Source organism: Fusarium verticillioides, chromosome 1 (genome assembly GCF_000149555.1).
Source record: "Fusarium verticillioides 7600 chromosome 1, whole genome shotgun sequence".
In the NCBI taxonomy this organism is placed as follows: domain Eukaryota; kingdom Fungi; phylum Ascomycota; class Sordariomycetes; order Hypocreales; family Nectriaceae; genus Fusarium; species Fusarium verticillioides.
The window spans coordinates 1,276,499-1,296,625 of NC_031675.1; the positions used below are offsets into that span (position 1 = coordinate 1,276,499).

The 20,127-nt window shown below is 49.7% G+C and overlaps 10 protein-coding genes across 12 annotated transcripts; 5 read left to right on the forward strand and 5 right to left on the reverse strand.

Moving 5' to 3' along the window:
* Positions 1-1,278: 1,278 nt before the first annotated feature.
* On the forward strand, positions 1,279-2,428 carry FVEG_09549 (hypothetical protein; the record flags this gene model as incomplete). The annotated part of the gene is made up of 3 exons (XM_018898562.1): positions 1,279-1,664; positions 1,714-2,014; positions 2,063-2,428. The coding sequence occupies 3 exons, from the start codon at positions 1,279-1,281 to the stop codon at positions 2,426-2,428; spliced, it is 1,053 nt and encodes a 350-aa protein (XP_018756474.1).
* Positions 2,429-2,779: 351 nt separating this feature from the next.
* FVEG_09548 (3-oxoacyl-[acyl-carrier protein] reductase) lies at positions 2,780-3,794 on the forward strand (the record flags this gene model as incomplete). Its single annotated transcript, XM_018898561.1, has 3 exons — positions 2,780-2,900; positions 2,950-3,280; positions 3,338-3,794. The coding sequence occupies 3 exons, from the start codon at positions 2,780-2,782 to the stop codon at positions 3,792-3,794; spliced, it is 909 nt and encodes a 302-aa protein (XP_018756473.1).
* Positions 3,795-5,328: 1,534 nt separating this feature from the next.
* On the forward strand, positions 5,329-6,841 carry FVEG_09547 (hypothetical protein; the record flags this gene model as incomplete). The annotated part of the gene is made up of 1 exon (XM_018898560.1): positions 5,329-6,841. The coding sequence occupies exon 1, from the start codon at positions 5,471-5,473 to the stop codon at positions 6,839-6,841; it is 1,371 nt and encodes a 456-aa protein (XP_018756472.1). The 5' UTR covers positions 5,329-5,470.
* Positions 6,842-6,888: 47 nt separating this feature from the next.
* On the reverse strand, positions 6,889-8,211 carry FVEG_09546 (hypothetical protein). Its single transcript, XM_018898559.1, has 2 exons — positions 7,957-8,211; positions 6,889-7,910 (listed from the first exon to the last, which is right to left on the reverse strand). Exons 1-2 carry the CDS (start codon positions 8,136-8,138, stop codon positions 6,953-6,955), a joined length of 1,140 nt encoding a protein of 379 aa, XP_018756471.1. The 5' UTR covers positions 8,139-8,211; the 3' UTR covers positions 6,889-6,952.
* A 433-nt stretch (positions 8,212-8,644) lies between these two features.
* Positions 8,645-10,159, forward strand: FVEG_09545 (hypothetical protein). The gene is made up of 2 exons (XM_018898558.1): positions 8,645-8,913; positions 8,975-10,159. Exons 1-2 carry the CDS (start codon positions 8,793-8,795, stop codon positions 9,454-9,456), a joined length of 603 nt encoding a protein of 200 aa, XP_018756470.1. The 5' UTR covers positions 8,645-8,792; the 3' UTR covers positions 9,457-10,159.
* Positions 9,465-10,766, reverse strand: FVEG_09544 (tRNA wybutosine-synthesizing protein 2). The gene has a single exon (XM_018898557.1). It carries the CDS (start codon positions 10,755-10,757, stop codon positions 9,621-9,623), a length of 1,137 nt encoding a protein of 378 aa, XP_018756469.1. The 5' UTR covers positions 10,758-10,766; the 3' UTR covers positions 9,465-9,620.
* A 72-nt stretch (positions 10,767-10,838) lies between these two features.
* On the reverse strand, positions 10,839-12,715 carry FVEG_09543 (protein phosphatase). 2 transcript variants are annotated; one of them, XM_018898555.1, is made up of 4 exons: positions 12,306-12,715; positions 11,802-12,252; positions 11,321-11,750; positions 10,839-11,271 (listed from the first exon to the last, which is right to left on the reverse strand). In XM_018898555.1, the coding sequence occupies exons 1-4, from the start codon at positions 12,454-12,456 to the stop codon at positions 11,080-11,082; spliced, it is 1,224 nt and encodes a 407-aa protein (XP_018756467.1). In that variant the 5' UTR covers positions 12,457-12,715; the 3' UTR covers positions 10,839-11,079. The 2 variants fall into 2 exon arrangements, with proteins under 2 accessions (XP_018756467.1, XP_018756468.1); XM_018898556.1 differs by having other exon boundaries at positions 11,802-12,715.
* On the forward strand, positions 12,410-15,939 carry FVEG_09542 (hypothetical protein). 2 transcript variants are annotated; one of them, XM_018898553.1, is made up of 4 exons: positions 12,410-13,081; positions 13,133-13,213; positions 13,269-13,459; positions 13,512-15,939. In XM_018898553.1, the coding sequence occupies exons 1-4, from the start codon at positions 12,995-12,997 to the stop codon at positions 15,148-15,150; spliced, it is 1,998 nt and encodes a 665-aa protein (XP_018756465.1). In that variant the 5' UTR covers positions 12,410-12,994; the 3' UTR covers positions 15,151-15,939. The 2 variants fall into 2 exon arrangements, with proteins under 2 accessions (XP_018756465.1, XP_018756466.1); XM_018898554.1 differs by having other exon boundaries at positions 13,269-15,939.
* A 288-nt stretch (positions 15,940-16,227) lies between these two features.
* Positions 16,228-17,058, reverse strand: FVEG_09541 (hypothetical protein; the record flags this gene model as incomplete). The annotated part of the gene is made up of 1 exon (XM_018898552.1): positions 16,228-17,058. One exon carries the CDS (start codon positions 17,056-17,058, stop codon positions 16,228-16,230), a length of 831 nt encoding a protein of 276 aa, XP_018756464.1.
* A 501-nt stretch (positions 17,059-17,559) lies between these two features.
* FVEG_09540 (hypothetical protein) lies at positions 17,560-18,891 on the reverse strand (the record flags this gene model as incomplete). Its single annotated transcript, XM_018898551.1, has 2 exons — positions 17,560-18,704; positions 18,771-18,891. The coding sequence occupies 2 exons, from the start codon at positions 18,889-18,891 to the stop codon at positions 17,560-17,562; spliced, it is 1,266 nt and encodes a 421-aa protein (XP_018756463.1).
* Positions 18,892-20,127: the final 1,236 nt, after the last annotated feature.

The window sequence follows — 20,127 nt, forward strand, 5'->3', positions numbered from 1 at the left end:
AGTTATTCATGAACAAACTTTGTACGGGGTGTCGATGTATGTCAAGAAGCACACGCCTTGCTTGGTTGTCATGGAGGCAGGCTTCTTAGCTTGAACAAGGACATCTTCAGTGATAGATGTAAGAAAGATAGCCAGCGATACGAAACTATGTTCCCGAGATAAGGTGGCACACGATCATGGCAAGACAGGAAAGGGGATAGATACCACAATTCACATCATCTACACCTCCAACCCTCTTAGATGTTTCTCGTACAAGTCAAGAAGCACGGTGAGGAAGTCACACGAGTGAAGAGCTTTATAGAGAGATGAAACCCCGTTGTGTCAGTGCATGTAATACGAAAGTAAAGAGTTGTAACATGAATCTCATACTGATAATGCTCGGGGTGTGGTATCAATGTCTGGTATGCAGAGATTGAGCTACTGCACTTCTCATTTTGGGTTTCATCTAGTTTCCCAAAGATTAAATAGACTGTTGTTTTGACTACACAATGGTGACCGGGTGTTTGCGAATGATGGGAAATGACTTGGAAGTAATCATATGGATAGCAGCCACAGGGTCTATTCTTAAGAAATATCCATGCCTTATCAGTCCTTATGCCTCTTTTGTTGTTGCTGTCATGTTCTTGACCACTGTTGTTTTCTTTGTACCCCCCGGGAAGTTTGGTGACTGCCAACTCTTCGCCTTTTGTATATCATCTGCACAAAACTCAAGTCTGATATCACATGGACTCATGTTATTGATCATCTTTGTCGTTATCTAACTTCAACCGGAGGCCAGGTTCCCTGGTCGCGGGAACTTTATCCGACCTACACACCAGCTGAACCGAGCTATCACCAAACTCGACAAGGCGGTGCAATAGAAGCATGAACCCCAGAAGTAACAGAAGCGCTAGAAGGTCGAGATCCGAGATATCAGTCAATTTTGGGTGATTGGTTCAACGATTGACATGCTTCTTCCCCCTTCTTGCATCGGTATTTGGCATGAACTAATGAAGTTCATGATCATTTGACCAAAGAATGAAGCTCTCGATATACACGCTTCCCTCAAGGATACATGTATGATAGGGACCACTCCTTTCATTGGGCAATCTAGTGTATCTGGTGTAGTCAGATGCAGGCCAGCCAGGAGCATCTAAGATATAAAACGTTGGACCTCCTTTATGCCTTGCCCTTCTTATCTAGAACTCTGCAATTTCAGGACAAATACATACACCCATCTCAACTGGGACTTCATCTACACTAACGACGAGTATAGAATCTCGATAAATTCTAGTTACTATGCCTTCAGTCATCTACAACACACCTACCACCCTTCCGGTTCGAAAACCAGCACCCTTCGTTATCGGCCCAACCAACAAAGCCCCTTTCCGACCTACCAACAAGATCCCACAAGATATCATCGATACAGCTCGGGCCACACCCATCGAAGAGTTTGACGCCAAGAAGCATGTAAATTTCGAGTTCCCCAAGCGGACTTACACCATGAAAGAATGGGGATACGAGAACCTGGGCGTTTCCCCCATTGCTGCCTCGGACCCTTTCTCTCTTTTCACTGAAGCTGCCGTGAAGCAAGTCCGACGTGAACTTCTTAGTGAGAATGTTCTTAGGACGTGCCAGTATGCTTCGACCTTTACGAAGAACCAGATTCGAGGATATACTCAAAAGTACATCACTCCAGACACAATGATAGGTGATTTAGCTAAGATCTTATAGGCAAGCACCCTTTGCTCACGCTCTCTGGAAGAGTCCTGAAGTTCAGCAAGCTGTTTCAAAAGTGGCTGGTATTGATCTAGTTCACGCATTTGAGTATGAGATCGGCCATTGCAACCTGCTCTTTAGCGACGGCGAGGACGAGAAGAAGGGAGCTAGCGACAACGTTGGCTTTTCCTGGCACTATGATAGCTTTCCGTTTGTCTGTGTTACAATGCTTTCTGACTGTTCGGATATGAAGGGTGGCGAGACTGCAGTCCTCAAAGGTGACGCTGAAGTTCTCAAAGTTCGCGGTCCAACCATGGTGAGCTACCTGTCACTTAACATGAACATATAAACTAATATTTTCTAGGGCACTGCGGTGATTCTTCAAGGTCGCTATGTCCAACACGCTGCACTCAAGGCGATTGGTAAAGAAAGAATCTCCTTCATCACAGCATTCCGTCCCAAGTCTCCCTTTGTCAAGGACGAGATGGTCCTCACGGGTTCTCGACCCATAAGTAATCAGTCAGAACTTGTGTATGACTACTGCACCTACCGAGCAGACGTCCTTGAGATACGATTTCGAGAACACGCAAAGAAACTTCGTGAGCAGCAAGCTGCGGGTATCAAGTTCAATCCCGACGCCGTGAGGGTGTTTCTTCAGGAGCAGAAGGAGATGTTGGAGGCGACGCTTTTGGAGATGGTTCCAATTTATGATGTTGTTGAAGTTGAGTAGGCTTTGTGTAACTATTATGACTCTCCTAGGCAGTATGAGTAATGAACGATTGCATGTATGTATGAATGTATGTAAAGGTACACGTGACTCAGCGGAAGCAAAGCCCGGAAGACATGAATAGATTCCCCGAGCCTCGGCTCCGGGGTGGACTTCCCTCATGGGTCCACTTTAGCCGGGGAAAGCTTCTTTAAATCTTGCCCAAACAGGGACATACCCCAGATACAACAACCCCCAAGCCTCGGCTCCATGATAGAGACATTAATAGAATAAAAACCCGCCTTTTTCGTAATCTCGGTCTACTTAACATAATACCACAGTTGCAGGTAGACTAGACACAGACACACTCACGCCATGTCTGACAAGGCGCAGAGTCGTATCAATGCCATTGGCAACCAACTTCTTCCACCTATCAACAAGGTAGCTCCGGGTTCAAGTAAGCTCCGCGTCGAGGGCAAAGTCGTCATCATAACAGGTATTACAACGCGAGAACTCCTCTAATCAACACTGCTGACCCGGTGCAGGTACAAACTCACCCCTGGGTATCGGTCGTGCTACAGCGCATCAATACGCTGAAAGCGGTGCCCGAGCATTGTATCTCTGCGACTTTGACGATACGCACCTTGAATCTCATAAAAAGGAGATCAACGCTGCGTTTCCCAACGTGGAAATTCACACGAGGCGTTTCGATGCCGCCGATGAGGACAAGGTCAAGGAGGTAGTCGATGACGCGATCCAACGCTATGGTCGCTTGGACGTCTTCTTTGCTAATGCTGGGGTCGTCGGTCGAACCACGCTGTTCTCTGATTTCAGCAAAGATGAGTTTATGTCGATACTCAACACCAACACGTCAAGGTATGCGACGTTCCCCACAGTATATACTGGATCGGTATCATCTAAATTATGTTGCAGTGTCTTTCTAGCGGCCAAGTACGCGGCACCAGCTATGATGCAGACTTCTGCCGACAAGCCTCAAGCCAGCGGCAGTATCATCGGTACAGCGTCTGTTGCAGGAATTCGCTCCAATGCCGGTTCCACACCATACTCAGCCTCCAAAGCAGCCGTGGTATCTCTCGCCCAGACCATATCATACCAACTCGCTGGAACCGGCGTACGTATGAACGCCATCTGCCCAGGTCTCATCGAGACTGGCATGACAGCGCCTATGTATGAAGCCGCGAGGGCCCGTGGAAGTGAGGGGAGGATCGGACAGTTGAACCCTATGAAGAGAGGCGGACATGCTGACGAGATCGCTCGCGTTGCGCTCTTCTTGGGAAGTGATGAGAGTAGCTATGTTAATGGACAGGCATGGGCAGTAGATGGAGGGCTGAGTGCTGGGCACCCCTTTGTCCCTGGAAAACTGGGCTGATTGTCTGTCAGGGGGGCGGTATAGTTCAGCTCTGTTATACCACCCACGACACTAGGCCTCATGTGTAGACACTCGTATTTCAGCTCATATCACAGCGTTTCTGAATACTCATATCACTATGCTCGCTGCTTTCTGTATCAAATTTCCAATTCTCCCTCCTTACCTTGGAGTGTTTATGAGTAAATCTGTGATATTTGCTGCATCAAGCCTATATTTGAACACAAGACACACTCGTTATACCCATCAAACTAGTCAAGTTGAACCGCCAAACAGCGACGTGTTTGCACCGAAACCTGTCCCAAGATCGACGCAAGTCTTTACTCAGGCGGTAACCTCCGCGAGTCCAGAAACTTGGATGTGATGATCGTTCCGACGAAACTGAACTTTCTACCAATCGCATCATGATCGAGCGAGATACGATGATTGTTTGCCAACTCGAGGCAGATATTGTTTCTCTTTCTGCCCATATTCTATATTCCCACGTGTTTCCTGGCCTTTTCACTCGCTGCGATAGCCGCTTTCAACTATCTTGGTTCTCTCCGTGTACCGCCTCAGGGTCATCAATCTGATATTACTTACTGTTCACGACACTGTATATACAATAGATCTTTCAGCAACGGGCAAACTGTTCTCAAGGTACAAGCTGATCATTGCCCTTGTTTACATGCCGTTATTACTGCCGAATAACTATAACCCTGATTCAAACAAAGATCACCGAATGACACCATCAGGAGAACTTTAAACTTCTGGAATTCTCCGTCACACCATCACCAAAACGCAATAATCCACCAACACCCATCTCTAGATCCCCCATTACTTCAAGGGATGGTATGATCTATATGTCGTTTCGTTTGACTTAAACATGTCCGTCGACTTAAAATATGGAGACTCAAGTTTCGGAGTACGGCTCTAGTCGAAACCAAATCCTGACTCAAACATCAAAATGCCCCCTTAAAGGATCCTGAAACACCCAACGACAGAGAAACCCTTGATCAACGGAGCTTCAATCCATGCAACAGCAAGGAAACATTCTCCAAAAACGTGATTGATAAACACGAGCCGCGTCATCTTCAACATTGATTACCAGTGAAGCCCAAGACTTCCGGATAGACGCCCACATCGGCTCCCGATATATCGATTATCGACAAGGTCTCTAAATACGAAACTTGAGCTTGTTAGCCTTATCCATCGGCCTTTTTTCCTTGCAGACTAACAAACTCAATCCATCAGATCTTTCCACTAATGCAGTCAAAAGCTTACCCCTTGTCCCTTGCAGAGATCGCCAGGGGATCCAATCGTCGTTGATCAACTCCCTGCTTGTGTTTGTCAGAGCCTCTGGATCTTGAAACCATCAGCTTGCCATCGGAGCTGGGATTCGCTGATGTCAATATGGAACGTCTACGCGAGTTCTGGGTTACGTTCGGTAATAGGGATAATTAGTTGGCAGACTTTTAACGACCGCCCCATGTTTTAGTTTCGAGGCACATTGTATATAAACGTCCGTTTCTCTGATGCTTCTGCTCAGCTTCTGATTCTCTCCATCGCCACTTTCCCTCGCTCTTTTCTTTCATCACTAGACTTTCAGTTGCAGGCATCTGTGGTCAGTCCTTTTTCCACGATCTATTCCCTCTTTTCTCTTTCCTTCAAGTACATTATATCCTTCTTTCAAGATCAAAATGGCTGTCCTTAACCTTGTCACTTTGGCTTTGGCCCTTTCTTCTCCGGCCATGGCCCGACCTCGCCCACAGTTTGGCAACGGTGGCGATGCCCAAACACCCGGTGCTGGTCTCGGCGGTTCTCTCCCTACTGCCCTTCCCAGCGGCGGCTCTGGCCTCATTCCTTCTGGCCTTCCCAGCCTAGGAGGTGGAAGCGGAGGTGCCATCCCAACCCCTGGCAGTGGCTTCAGCTTCCCCGGCAGCGGCAGTGGTAACGATGCTCCTGCTACCACTCCAGGCACTGGCGGTGGCTTCTTTGGCGGTGGCGGCTTTCCCGGCCTTGGAAACTTCTTCGGAGGAGGTAACGGAGGCGGCTTCTTCGGTGGTGGAGGTAACACCAACACTCCCCCCGCTGCAGCTCCAACCGGTGGTCTGCCTGGAGGAAATGATGGCAACATCGGCGGTGGTGCTTCTGTCCCCGCTCCCATTCAAACTCCGGGCACCGGAGGTGGTGTACAAGGTGCATCCTTCCGAGGCCGTGGTCGATCTCGCAACCAAGACTCACCTTCAACTCCTGGAGGCAGTGGTGGCTCTCAGGGTGGAAACGGTGGCGGCCTCAGTGGAAGCCAGCCTAGCGGTGCCATCCCTACTTTCTCTGCCGGACCTGGTAACGGTTTTGGCGAGGGAGGCAATGGTGGAAACGGCGGTGCCACTGATGCTCCCGTCGCTCCCACTCTTGTCCCTACCCCAGGCAGTGGGCTCGAGGGCCCAGGCACTGCTCCCAGCGGTGTCATCCCTACTTTCGTTGCTGGACCAGGAAACGGTTTCGGTGACGGTAACAGCCCTAGCACTCCCATTCAGACTCCTGGTACCGGAAACCAGCCTGGTGGTGGTCTAGGTGGAAGCCAGCCCAGCGGTACCATTCCTACTTTCGTTGCTGGACCCGGTAATGGTTTCGGTGAGGGCGGCAACTCTGGCAGCCCTGGCACTCCCGTCCAGACACCCGGCAGTGGAAACTCAGCCGGAGGTGACCTTACTCAACCCGGTAGCGGAAGTGGAAACGACAGCGGAAACGGCAGTGGAAACGGAGGTGATCAGACTCAGCCCAGCGGTACCATTCCCACCTTCGTCGCTGGACCCGGCAACGGTTTCGGCGGTGGTGACGGTGCCGTCACTAACCCTACTCCCGGTGCTGGCCTCGGTGGCGGTAACAACAACACCCCTGACGTCCCCGAGACTCCTTTTCAGACTCCGGGAGCCGGTAGCGGTAGCGGCAGCGGAAACCAGTCCGGGGGTGCTGTCCCAACCTTCGTCGCTGGCCCCGGCCAAGGCTTCGGTGGTGGCGATGGCCAGAACGGAGGCTTCCAGAAGCGAGCTCGATCCTCTCAGTAAATGGATTCTTGTTGAATAGACAATGATTTTGATGGATCTTCGATGTTTAGGAAACGAAGAGGATAGTTCGTGTTTATAATTCTTGGGTGAAAAGCAGAGCTTAGCACTTCACTATGTATCTACCTCCATGGCAGCACCTTGAGTTGTCGATAGAGCAATTTTGGCGAACATATCTTCCTTCCAGTGACTGTACTTTGTCCGTTTCGCCTCGCTGAGAAAGTCGTACTTGTCTTGAAACATGGTGTCTGCTTTTTTTATTTGCATCTTCAGGATTACCTCCTCATCCTGCATCTCGACGTCTTCGAGATGGCTTCTTTGGGACAGCTTGACGACATCTGCGATTCCTTGATACCAGTCACCCGTGAGCCACGCTCGTTCGTTGACTTTGGCAACCGCATCATCGAAATCCTTAGACTTGACGGTCGACCAACCTTCCCAGGCATCCTCTTCCGCCAGACCCTTAACTGTTACTTCATTTCGTGCTCTGGCGAGAAGAGCAAGGATCTCTTTTCGAAGAGGGACATATCCTTCCCTATCAATACCTTCGCCAGAAGCAAGAGCTTTGACCCGCATAGTTACGAAGAAGTAGACTGCGGCAAACAAGGCCGTCAGATTCTGCAGAACCCACTCGTCATCTGTTCGTCGACCTGCAGGTGTTATGATGTTCTCCATGCCAGCTAAAATTGTAGGAGCCAGCTTCTTGTGGTCAGTTTCTGCACATACCCATCTTGTGGTAGGTTGAATCCATGCATGGAGATTGACTCCGGCGAAAGCTTCCTTCTTGCGAGTAGATTTTGTCGGTGTACCGGTAGCCCCCTTTGTTGGTGTCCTGAATTGCGCTAAACTTTGTTCTTTTGTTGGCGTTGCTCTTGACGGTAGTGGTCGTGAGGGTGAGTTATCGGCATCACGGAATCTTGAACCTGGTGTTCTTGTTCGTCCTGGAGTAGCTCTTGTAGGAGTTGAGCTGCCGCGCAGAATATTATCAAGATGAGTGTAGAGACGCTTGTAGATACGAGGAGGAATTGGCGGTCTTGGTTCGATAGGTGGAAGATCAAGAGTAATTTTTAGGCTGTTATTGTCAGCTTCGAATCCCCAAGTGATTCCATAACACATACCGATCACACGCAATGTTTGCGCAAGCGTATGTTCTAGCAATCTCTTCATCTGCCTTCAGGGTACTCGCTTGATGCCGAGACTGGGCAAGCAAAGAACCTGCAAGTTCAACGAGAGCAGGAGGTAGATCAGAGCCATATGTTGGCATTAATGAGAGCAATGCTTGCTCAATTTGACGACTCATATTGAGGTCTGAATTATTGTGGCCACCAGGTTTGGTGTAGGTAGTTTGTGATAACGAGGAGTCAATATTTAGCTAGAGAACGCGGTTGATATGGAGACGCGTTGGACAGTGGTTTATTTCTGACGCCAAATCACGGGATATGGACGATGCTTAATTAGAATCCCCCACCAAATATTGCTTGTAGATCCCTCGGTACGACAAGGAATGGAGATGAGTTTGTAGGGATTGACTCAAAGAAGTTCAATAGAGTCACACCTAAAGCGTATATATGTATGGCAGTGAACTTACAGAAAGTTTGCGCCCATTCTAGATCGACCACGGAAAATATAAAAGTTAATTTACATACCTCTAGAGTTAAAAGAACGATCCAGCCCAGGTTATTGATACTCGGTGTTGAGGCCGTCCATCAGTCATAACGTTGTACCTGGGAGATAAGCTTTTAGTGGCTCAGCGCTTCGGGACCCCTGGCAGCCCACCTCCAATTCCAGATCAGTAGGGACCACGTTCGCTTGAGTCGTTGCTAGGTCCCGTTGGGTCCTTTCAGATTGGAACTTCACTCCTTTAAAGTCGGCTTCTCCCAGCGTCAATTGCCTCGTTATAACTGCATCGCACAAGTCTAGACTTCTGCATTTCTCGCGCCAGGTCTACAGTACAATGCGCACCGGTGTCTTGCTCAGTGTCGCTTTTGCGACCACCGTCTTTGCTCATGGCGGCGCTCACTCGCAGAAGCCCGTGGTTGATGCCAATGCAGACTGGATGACCAAACATATGGCGGGTATGTTACTTTCCTGTTCCCTCTGAATTGCGCTACAAACATACTAACCTAATACTTCCAGAGGAGCATCATGTTCAAGGCTGGGACGCCGACTCCTTCTTCACCCTCCACGATTACAACAGCGACGGCTGGTGGCAAGCTGCTGAGCTGATGCGAACGTATGGTCTCTTCGACGAATCAAACAAGGGCATGGACGAGAAGAAGAAGGACGAGGTCCGCGATGTTCTGCTGGGTCTTCTCGATAAGGACGGCGACTCCTCTGTCAGTCGCCAGGAGTGGATGGACTTTATCAAGTCTGGAAAGACACTCCCCGACCTTAACACTGGCCCCGGCCACCACGGCGATGATGAGTACGAGTATGAGATCCATCATTGGGAAAAGTACCACGACGACAACACCAAGCTCGAGGACCTGACACATCCCGAAGACATTGAGCATTTTAAGAAACACGACGAGATGGAGGATGCCCAGGAACGCCTCGAAGCAATGCAGAAGCTCTCCATCGTCGAGGCCAACATTCCTCAAAAGTTCCGACGACAATAGACGATAGAACGCGATACTGAACTGTATTTTACTTTACCTAGAATACCATGACTGGGGCAGGGACTCGGGGCGTGTGTGATAGGGGCGCATGACATCATGATGGATGAATCTGAAATTCTATGTACTCGACATTATTGGGATAATAAGCATGATACACGATATAGCTAGATCTTGTAAACATGGACGTCAAAGACGCAGTGCCAGACGCCTGGTGCGAATGTCTTGACAAGCTCGATATGCTCGGCCTTGGCTGTCCGCTCTGTTCCTTGGCTCCAGTCCTCGAATTTGCGCTGTATCTCCTGGCGTCTTGTTTCCGTGTCGTTTGCGCCAACGTTTTCGTGAAGATGCAGCCATGTCTCACTGCCTGGAGAGGAAATATCCCACGTGTCTCTCCAAGTTGGTTCGCTTGTTGGCAGGAAACCACAGTTGATGTGCCGTATGTCTTGTGCCATATCATTACCCTGTAGCGACCGTATCCTCTTTCGAGCTTCCTCATTGCTCTCCAGGAATACAATAATCTGCTCTCCTCCGTTTATGATGTCTTCGTTTGGTAGGGCCAGATCTTCACCTTGAACAATTCGAACGCTCCATCGGTTTGCTTTGGCGCCACGTCGTAGACCTTCGACACTCCATGGGTTGATCTCCCAGCACAAGACTCTCATGCCAAGTCGAGCATATGAAAAAACAAAGTAGCCGATTCCAGCGTAGAGATCAACTGCCCATGAGCCCTGCAGTGTCTTGTTCCCCATATCCAACAACCTTGCTTTCTCTTTGACATTTCCCCGGCTAAACATTGTCCATCTGGGTGCCCAAGTTTGGAAAATTCCATTTTGCTTCGTCGAGACCCATAAAGTGTTTTCAAAATCTTCTTCAGAAGGTTCATCCGCTGAGGCATCTGAAGACCCAAAATCTCCGTAGAGAGTGCGCAACCCACTTGGACTTCTTCTCACATTCTCATCCGCCTCCTCACCTGCCTTGTGTAGAGGGATGCCTTCATTCACGGCAAGATGGGTCAATGGCTCCTTTGCCTGTGTCGACAGCCGTGCCAGGATCTTAGACCAGAGTTGTTGGCATGAATCTGGGCCGGCGTCTTGTAAGGCGGTTGTCCAGGGTAAGGATGTGAAGCTTGCTGTGGGTAGCAGTACCATGGGCTCATAAATGGTAAAGCGCTTGGGTGCGCTGTTCAAGAGTTGGGCTTTCCGTTCTTCATCTTTGCCTATTTCAGAGACCAGTCCTGAACCAAGCCATTCGTTGATGGTGTTTTGTATGAGGTTGCTCTTGGGGGCCTTTGGTTTTGACATGTTGGTGGTAGGTGGAGTTTGGTGAATGATCCACCGAGAAGGGTTCAGATAACTTCTACCAAAACAGAGTTGTCGATGTCATGAGGAACCACTTGATAGAATAGAGTTACTGTTTACTGAAACAGGAAACATCACGAATATCACAAATGTAATGAACGAAGTGATTATCCTTGCTCGCAATTGAGATACCAACTCTACCCAATCCATAACCATCCATTTGCATTCCCACTAAAAATCACCGATGGACCATGGGTATTTTGACCCTATGCTATTCTACATGCAACATATGCCATTAAGTCCGTTATACGTACACCATTCTTCATCACAGGAAGTAATCACCAGGCCCCCTTCTGTTTGCTGGGACATGTCTCTGATCGTCAGGAACAGCAGAGAAAATGCTAAACCTGGGATTCAAGTCCTTATCCACAGCCATGATAGAAGCAACATTACCACAGCGGTAGCAGTAGTTGGGCGCCGACCAGACTGTCACTACCGAGTTCTCTGGGAAATGATACTGATCATCGTTAGTACAACCCTTATCGAGATAGAATGACGCTAAATACCTTGTAACCCTCGTTAACGAGCTGATGGGCTCGAGCAATCAATTTCAAACCGTTGACATGATTGAATTCGGTTGCGACTTTGTCTCCGAATAGCCATCCAGCGCCACGAGGGCTGATAGCCCACGTCTCGACATCTTCTGGATCTGACCACACCAAGTCACAGAACGCACCCTCGTGGGGGATCTCTTGCGCACGGGCAACAACTCGGATTTGATCAATCGTCCTAATCTCAGGACTCAAACCACCGTGGACACAGAGAATCTCACCGTCGATGATGGCGGCAAGGACGAGGAAATCGAACACATGACAGCAGGCCTTCCAGACAGAGGCGTTGCCGTACTTTTGCTGACACTCTTCGTAGAATCCATACACCTGGGTAATTTGTCGAGACTCGTGGTTACCACGAACAAGCACTATTCTGTCAGGGTATCTGTGGAATGCGGTTAGCCAAGACACGCGACCAGCGCCAGAGGGTGCTTACTTCGCCTTCAGGCACATTAGTAATGTGAATGTCTCCAGACTGAAGTAACCTCGATCCACGAAATCTCCCAGGAAAATGTATCGAGTATCGGCACTTTGACTTGACTTGTTCACTGTGACGCCAGACTCGGTTTGGTCTGCCATTGTGGAATCAGGATCCTCCTCTGCCTCCTCTGCCTCCTCTGCCTCGACTGCCTCGGTCTCCTCCGCGCCGCTGGATGTTGCATTCTCGCCCGAAGACTTTATCTTCTTCCTCAACTTGGGATTTGTGATCTCTGTTGGTGGCTCGATATCGTCCGAGGTGATGACGGTAGAAGATGTCTTCGGCGCCTGCACGTTGGACTCGCCTGGCATACCGCCAGATACCCGGAAGAGCTCTAGAAGGTCGTAAAACTGGCCATGGATGTCGCCGCACACAGTGACGGGGGTGCAGACTGGCTGAATATTGGATTCTGAGGTACCGAGTCAGCAGGTCAGCGGTGCATCTGAATCTGGCGGTCTTCACCTTCCATCAAAATCTCCTTGACCTTCTCGCACAGCTCCTTCATAGCGCGCTCAGGCAAGTAATGACATTGTTTGGCCTCCTCTAGCCACTCATCAAGGCCGGCATTGGGCCCCAGGTTCGCAGGGCCCGGTCGAGGTACGCCTGAAGCCATGATCTAGCATGCCCCTTCAATGGAAGGTCTATGTGGGAGTATGATGGCGGGGAGAGATATGCCAGCCCAGCGAAGCCTGTACTGCGATATGTGAGGTGTTGGTCGTGGTACTGGTACACATGCGGCGAATCGGGTGGGGCTTATGCTTAGGCCTGCTTGCCTTGCTATGGAGGGGTGCGATAGTGAAACGCCGGGAATTCTTCGGCCATGACCAGAGAGAGAAACTTTGAACAAGATTCACCTGCTGTTTTGGTTAATCCTATAAATGATTCTTACCCACTTCGTGATTTCTCTTTTACTAACTTAAATATTCCCCTTTACCATTAAAAATATCATACGAACCAATAACCAAGACTACACGTGAGGAATTCATCGTTCGGTGGATAATCGCATATCTCTCCAGTATCGCCCCACTGCCACTGGCGGGGCAGCAAGGCCGCGACTCATCAAGCCTTACAGTACTCACTTGAGCCTTTCGCTATATCGATCAACATTACGGCATCATCAGTTACAAACCGAGGTATATGCGGTATGCGAGATGTCAGCTCAAACACCACAAGTCCTGTCTCGACGGGCAAACGGAGGTCCTCAGACATCATCAAATCAGACCTCAGAACCAACAAAGGTGATTAGTGACGTTCGGGAGCAAGGGACATAGATATCTGACTTGTTTCAGGGAAAGGGGCCACAAGAGAACAGTTCTCATGGAAAAGCCAGAGGGAGAGGCTCTAATGCAAGATCTACCGAGGCCCATAAGGTGACATGACGGGATTCGTGAGAAACGACGACACTCTGACTAACTATGATAAAAGCATGCGAATGAGGACGAAACTCCAAAACCGACCAAGACTAAGGCTCATAACGAGGGTGAAAAGCTCGTGATACGTCGTCTCCCTCCTGGAATGACCGAGACAGAATTTGTATCGATTCTTGGAAGCGAGTGGGAGCTGGGTAAGGGCAAGGTTGACTGGTTTTCCTTCGTGGAAGGAAAGATTTCTACTGAGTATGGCACTGAATACTGCCGCCGAGTTCTATATTACTAACGCCGTCCAAAGCCCCTCGAAACCTTCCCGGCCTGGTCGCGCCCACGTTCATGTTATGAAAAAGGATGATATCTTGCCTCTGAGCAATGCTGTGCGAACCGCAGTCTGGGAGGATGCGAAGGCATCTTTTAATAGCCCTTCTTTGATTGGTCCTCCTTCTGTTGAGTTTTCTATTTACAAAAAGGTTCCAAGCAATAAGAAGCGCACCGATGCTCGGCAGGGAACAATCGATCAGGATCCTGAATTCATGGCTTTTTTGGAGGAACTGGCGAATCCAGCACCACCAAAAGAAACCGTCGAAGGAGAAGAGGGCGACGACCTTGGTAAGGCGGAGGCTAAAGTCACCACTACGCCACTCATCGAGTACCTCAAGGAGAAGAAGGCGAGCAAAGCCAAAGAGAGCTCATCTTCCAAAAATTCCAAACACGGGCAGGATTCTAGGAGCACCAAGGGGAAGAACTCGTCCAAGGATGAGGACTCGGGTAAGAAGAAGGGCAAAGAGTCCAAGGCCGAAAAGGGAGAAAAGGCTCCCAAGGAAACCGTCAAGATCCTCACCAAGAAGGCGACTTCTGAGCCGAATGCGGAGGCCTCGAAGACCAACGCTAAAAGCCAATCCCATGACTCCAGCGCCCAAGAAACTGCACCCAAGAGTCGACGTGCGGGAATTTTGGCTGCGGCAAGGATCCTCCAACGAGATCTTGGTCTCAGTCCCGGAAGCGCGCATAGAAAGGCACGTCAAGACGCTGCCAAAGCAGATGCAGATGCAAAGACACCTGAAAAGGAGAACACATCTGCTGCCGAAACAAAGGCTAGTGCTTCTGAAAGCCCATCTACACCTGCAAAATCAGCAGATGCCGAAGCACCAGAACCGAAGGGACGAGGTGCTGCAAATGCGAACAAACAGCAGCAAGCAAACCGCAGAACTCGAGGCGGAAAGAACGCTGAAAAGAGTAATCAAAAGGAGAAGGGCAAGGAAAACAGCAAAGAGAAAGAGAAAGTTAAAGAGAGCACATCGAGCCAACCAGCTCCCAACCCCCCAATTATGCTCCTCAAGAAAAAGGCTACAGATGCCGAATCCAACCCACCGGGGAAGCCAGCAAATGCCGCAACGCAAGCGCCGGCCTCACAGGGAGGGAGATCGAAAGCAGAAAATGCAGTTGGTGGCTCTAAAGGCGGACCCAATAAGGGGTCCAATGCCCAGAAGAAAGCTCCTACTGTTTCTCCTGACGCTACTCGTGGTTTTGTCAAGCATGCCAACCCCTCTCAAGGTGTTACTGAGGCGTTGCTTAAACAAACGCTCTCAACTTTTGGCACAATTACCTTTGTTGAAATTGACAAGAGAAAGGGGTTTGCCTATGTTGACTTTGCTGAACATGAGGGTCTTGTGAAGGCTGTTACTGCCAGTCCTATCACTGTTGCACAGGGCACTGTACAAGTTTTGGAGCGCAAGGACAAGAAGCCTGCCAACACGAACGCAAACGCGGCAACGACAGCACCAGCCCCAGCCCCAGTTGCTGGATCTGCTGCGCCAGAGAAGGGATCTGGCCGTGGTCGACGTGGACGAGGTGGAGGCAACAAGGCAAAGGATTCTGGTCCCAACAATCAAGGGACTGCTCCTCATAGTCCAGCTCCGGCCAATGCTGGTGGCTGAGTGCGAAGAGATGTTTTTCGGACTTTTCTCGAATATTTTACCCCTCTAGCGAACAACCTAATCTGCGCCGTTGTGCCGCTGTTATGAGCCTACTGTGCAACACAGTTGCTTAACAAGTCCAACTTATCTCAAAGCATGGACACTACGCAGTCAGGAGTCGGGCATCAGAGCAGCTGAAACATTGCAAGCGGATAAGAGCACGGCTGATTTATAGTCTTTGTGCTTTTGCCTTGCGCGCGCATGCGACGAATCCAATACAGAGTCGATCTTTTGATAGACGATTACTCCAGCGGAAGTGGCGTTTGAGGAAGCGGCAGGTGGCATAGCGAGGAAGGGGGGTGATTATGCTAGGTTCAGAGATCGAAGCAGCAATATGACTTTTGCGTCTACAGTTCGTGTTGATAAGTGATTACATTGAGTATGTAATTAGATGTGCGGTGCGGTCTTGGGATAAAATGTCAACATGCATATGCGGGTGCTTCATGGGCCTTCCGAATACTTGACTCCAGAACAATGCAGATGCTTGATCTTGCATGAACCGAGAAAGGGCTTCAATTATTACCATAGTATCAGATAAATCCCGCAAGAACCTCTTTGGCGAATGCCATCATTCAGTTGGTCACTGCGTACATGGGAGCGTAACCCCTGAATCAAGTGCGGAGAGTCCATTATGACTCACAAGGTGTCAAGAAAGTGAGGGGAAAACCAGATATGGAACTCATAGTCACAGAGGCAGAAAAGGAAGCAAGTATTTTAAAAGAACTTTTTAAATCAAAGACTCTAGTGCTACCAATACTAATAAACTATCCTAACATGGGTGGTATCGTTGCTACACAGGCTGTTGGACCCGTATCCTGTAGCAAACGCGTTACAAATCTATCTGGTATGTCAAACAAGAAGAACGAAAATGTGTATCTAGAAAAGAAAATAGGAACCAGAAAAAGAAGAAGAAAAAAGTAAGGACATAAAGACGTAAAGAAATCCAATCCCTTCGAGGGAACACCCTTTTTTGAAAGCCAAACAACACTGTACTTTTTGGTATCCCAAAACCGAAAATTGCGCCGTTCCTATATCCATTCAAGCCTGAATCCTTGGCCATGACGCTGAAATCGCTCCAACTGAAACCATGACAACGTACAACAACAATGCAAGAACAAATCCAACTGCAATCGCTTCGCTCTGAGCAAAAACCTTCCTTGCATGCGCCTTTGCATCCGTAAACCATAACGTCTCTCCCACGCTCCGACGAGCAGCTCTGAGTCCAGGCAAACCATCCATGCTCAGCACGTTGGTTTCCTTATGATAATCCAACAACGTATTGTTTTCAACTCGCTTTGCCACCCACATGTCCATTGTGGGCCTCTCCTCAAACACAGCCAGCTCATTCACTTTACCATCCACACCCTCTTGAAGGACTTGCTCAAGAGACAAGTTCTTCTCAGAGGTCTCATTAGGTGCATATATACCCCTCTTCACCCGGGGAACACCGAAGCCACAGCTTGTCTGGGCTTCAAAAACATCAGCCAGAATGATGGCTCTGGCGCCATCAAATGTAGAACGCTTTCCCTTGGAGATTCGGCGGACCAGATCTGGGAAGGCTGGGTCATCCCATTCGACAATCCTGGACCGGCAGAAGAAGCGGACAATCCGAGGGGCGGGACCGAAACTCATAAACATCAAACACAGGCGGCCATTATCGTAGGAATGGGCAATCGTCTCACATCCGGAACCAGTGCGATCGATATAGGCACACTGGTTGGGTCCTAGAACAGCGAAGTGCGAGTCTGAAAGGCCTTTGGGAGAGACATTGATATGAGAGCCATGAGTAGGAGCAGAGCCTGTGAAGAATACAGGTTGCTGCTGCACCCAGGCGGCGAGGTCCTCAGGAATGGAAGGGTAAAGCTTCATGGCGATGATGTAAAACGTATGTATGAAAAGCAGAGATCCCAATCAACTCGATTGGGGTCTGTGTATAGCTGCAAAAACCAACAGAAAAATAAATGTAAGTCTAAGTTGGGATGCTGCGAGTGGGATTGGATAATCCTGTGCGGAGCTTAAATATCTCGGCCGGCGTCGGTAACCATATTCCATGCGGGGGAAAGGCGACACATCAGTAGACTAGGCCTGGAACAACTCGCCATTGGAATTGAGTCATAATAGGAAGGTGACTGGCCAGAATCCGATCATCGGTAACAATTGGAAGAGATAAAGAGGTGGAGCTTGGTGTTAAGCCCAACCTACTAGGATCTCACTCCTCGAGGGCGTCTCGAGGAGAGAGTGTGTGCTCATGTGAATCACGTCGATCCCCATGAATATCCTGTCTTGACCTGTAGCCCATTCTCTTTGGTGGCATGCAGTCAGAGACCACGTAATCTTGAGAATGGCAGATCAAACAAGACAAGAGAATGATTAGTTAGGGATGGGGTAGGCATGGTAAGAACCATCCTCATACCGCTCATCATCGTATGCGCTGCTGTCGCTGCTGAAGTGACCGTTGACAATGCTGGTCGTGCGAGGGACATTGGAATAAGCCCCGCTAGACACAACACTGGCGGCCTTGCGTCCTGTTGCCATATGGCCGTAAGCGTCAAAGTCGCTTGAAGGGGCATCATAACGAGGAGACCAACCTCCGGGACCCCATGGCTCGATGAAGCTGGTCTGACGAGGTGCCACGGCAGGGCGCTCATCAAACCGCTTCGACAAGCGTTCCTTGGCCTCAAATCTTTCCTTGTCCTTGGGCTTTTCGCTGCGCGGGGGGCGTGCTCGATCCTCGCGGTCGCGGTCGCGGCGTTCGCGATCATCCCGGTGACGTCTCTCACGAGTGTGTTCCTCACGAGAGCTCTCTTCCCGCTCAGACTGGTGACGATCCTCCTGCTCACGGTGGCGGTCCTCGCGAGGCTCTCGCTTGCTGGATGACTTGGTAGAAACCTTGCTAGAGGCCTTGCTAGAAGCCTTGCTGGAAGGACGGGAGGGGTTCTTACGGCCCTCCTGAATAGGGGCGGGAAGAGGACTGGGCATTGGGCTGGACATGGGGCTCGTCATGGCAGACGAGGGAGCTTGGCTGCTTACAGCATTGTGGCGCATGGTCAGGTTCTCATGCTTGGCCTGGAGACCGATGAAGCGCTGCTCAAGATCATGGTGCTCGAACTTGACGCGCTCATTCTCCTCCTTGAGGGCCTCCTTCTCCTCCTTCAGTTCCTCACACTCATTGTTCAGGCGGCGCTTATCGCCCTTGAGTTCCTCGAAGTCGGTGTTAAGACGGCGGTTGTCCTCTCGTAGGACATCAGCCTCAGAGCGCACACCCTCGATCTGGGCCTTGAGCTCACGGCACGAGATTGTAGACTCATTGAGCTTACGGGTGGTCTCTTCGAGTGATGCCTTGGACTCGTTCAACTTGCGGGTGAGCTGCTCGATGGTGGCCTTGAGCTTGTCGTTCTGGGCGCTCAATTTGTCGTTCTCGGCATTGGCCTTGTTGAGTTCTGTGTTGGCCTTTTGAAGATCGTCGCGCAGCTCGGATTCGATATCGAATTCATATTCGTAGTCATGGTCTTGCACTACAAAAGAAAAGGTTGTGTTAGTCGGCTGAGGCGGGGAACTTGAAAGGCGACTATTGAACATACCAGTCAAGGCCCTTGACTTGGAGGAGGAGGAAGAGTTAGTGCTTCTGGCGGAGACAGTGCTCCTAACAGAGGAGCTGCTCCTCTTGGATGGGCTAGCAGAAGTCCGCTGGTGGAGAGGCATGGCGTCGGGTTGGGCTGTTTACGATCGCCAACAACAAGAAAGAAGAAATAGAGAAGAGGCGAGAAGTGACGCCAAAGTCGTCTCGATGATGTGTGTTCGTGGTTGTTTTGTGGTGTTAACTCTGTTCGCTGCGGTGCAGCTCTGCCCAACGACCAGCGGTGTAATTTGGTCTGGCAGGCGGGTAGAAGCGCGGGCGTTTTTGGCTGGAGGCTCTCTACTGGAGGGGTTGTAGCGGGAACGGGAGCGGGAGCGCGAGGGGCCACAAAGGCAAAAAAAAGGTGACGTCGAGTTAAGAGAGGTGAGTTGAGGTGTAAACTCAAGTTAGTTGTTAACTACTGCTTTACCAACAAGTAAAACAAAGACGAGAGATAGATATCTTTCCTGTAGCACAGTACAGAGTAGAATAGAATATTCGAGAGAAAAAGGTTGGAATAAACCTGTGTGTGGTGAAAAGAGAAGTGAGTTCAGGTGCAGGCAGAAGAGGGAAAAAGTAGAATATTCGGGTTGATATGGGTTTTGTCAAACTCGGCTGTGGGAGAGAAAAAAAAAAGAAAAGGCCTACAGGCTACAGGTGTCTTAGTTGCTGGAATGGGGGGTGGGCTATAGAAGGGGGGCGCAATAAAGGAAGGGCCAGGCCTAAGACAAAGCAAGGCAGGTAGGCAGACACAGAGGCAGGGGATGGAGTATCAATATGGAAAGAAAGGAAATTGAAGTGAATGAGGTGCTCCTTCTAAGACATGGTTGTTGTCGTCTATGTCTGCCTCAGAGTTTCTGGGAAAAGATTCCCTGCTTTTTCAGCTACTATCGCCTTACACACTTACATCCATAGGCTCGCTCTTCTTTAATCTATGCTCAACATGGACAGATGACGACAAAACGCAGATGGGGAGACAATTATCTGCGGTCTGCTATGGTCTCACCTATACATACTCAACTGCACGTCTATGCAGAGTCGGTACATTGCGGTGCACGCAAACGCGGAGAGAGACGGAGAGACGGGAAAGGGACAGACAGACAGGCAGACAGAATGCAGACTCCTCCTCTGATCCTACATACTAAGGTACCTACCTAGGTATGCAGTACTATACACACCCGCACCGCACATGCACCCGAGGAATAGAGAACAGCCATCTTCTTCCTCTCCCATCCTCATCACTGCGTTACAAAATAGCATCAACCCCTGTTCAGACTGAGAGAATAAAGGGAGTTGAGGGTGTGCGAACCACCAAAGAGGGA

Bases quoted from the DNA above. Each gene is read 5' to 3' on its own strand.
- FVEG_09542 (XM_018898553.1), top strand. From the start codon at position 12,995: ATGTCAGCTCAAACACCACAAGTCCTGTCTCGACGGGCAAACGGAGGT. The intron at 13,082-13,132 runs GTGATTAGTGAC...GACTTGTTTCAG, and splicing joins AGACCTCAGAACCAACAAAG to GGAAAGGGGCCACAAGAGAA. The intron at 13,460-13,511 runs GTATGGCACTGA...CGCCGTCCAAAG, and splicing joins GAAGGAAAGATTTCTACTGA to CCCCTCGAAACCTTCCCGGC.
- FVEG_09545 (XM_018898558.1), top strand. From the start codon at position 8,793: ATGCGCACCGGTGTCTTGCTCAGTGTCGCTTTTGCGACCACCGTCTTT. The intron at 8,914-8,974 runs GTATGTTACTTT...TAATACTTCCAG, and splicing joins GATGACCAAACATATGGCGG to AGGAGCATCATGTTCAAGGC.
- FVEG_09544 (XM_018898557.1), bottom strand. From the start codon at position 10,757: ATGTCAAAACCAAAGGCCCCCAAGAGCAACCTCATACAAAACACCATC.
- FVEG_09546 (XM_018898559.1), bottom strand. From the start codon at position 8,138: ATGAGTCGTCAAATTGAGCAAGCATTGCTCTCATTAATGCCAACATAT. The intron at 7,911-7,956 runs GTATGTGTTATG...TGACAATAACAG, and splicing joins GCAAACATTGCGTGTGATCG to CCTAAAAATTACTCTTGATC.
- FVEG_09543 (XM_018898555.1), bottom strand. From the start codon at position 12,456: ATGGCTTCAGGCGTACCTCGACCGGGCCCTGCGAACCTGGGGCCCAAT. The intron at 12,253-12,305 runs GTGAAGACCGCC...TCGGTACCTCAG, and splicing joins CAAGGAGATTTTGATGGAAG to AATCCAATATTCAGCCAGTC. The intron at 11,272-11,320 runs GTATTTAGCGTC...AACGATGATCAG, and splicing joins TCGTTAACGAGGGTTACAAG to TATCATTTCCCAGAGAACTC.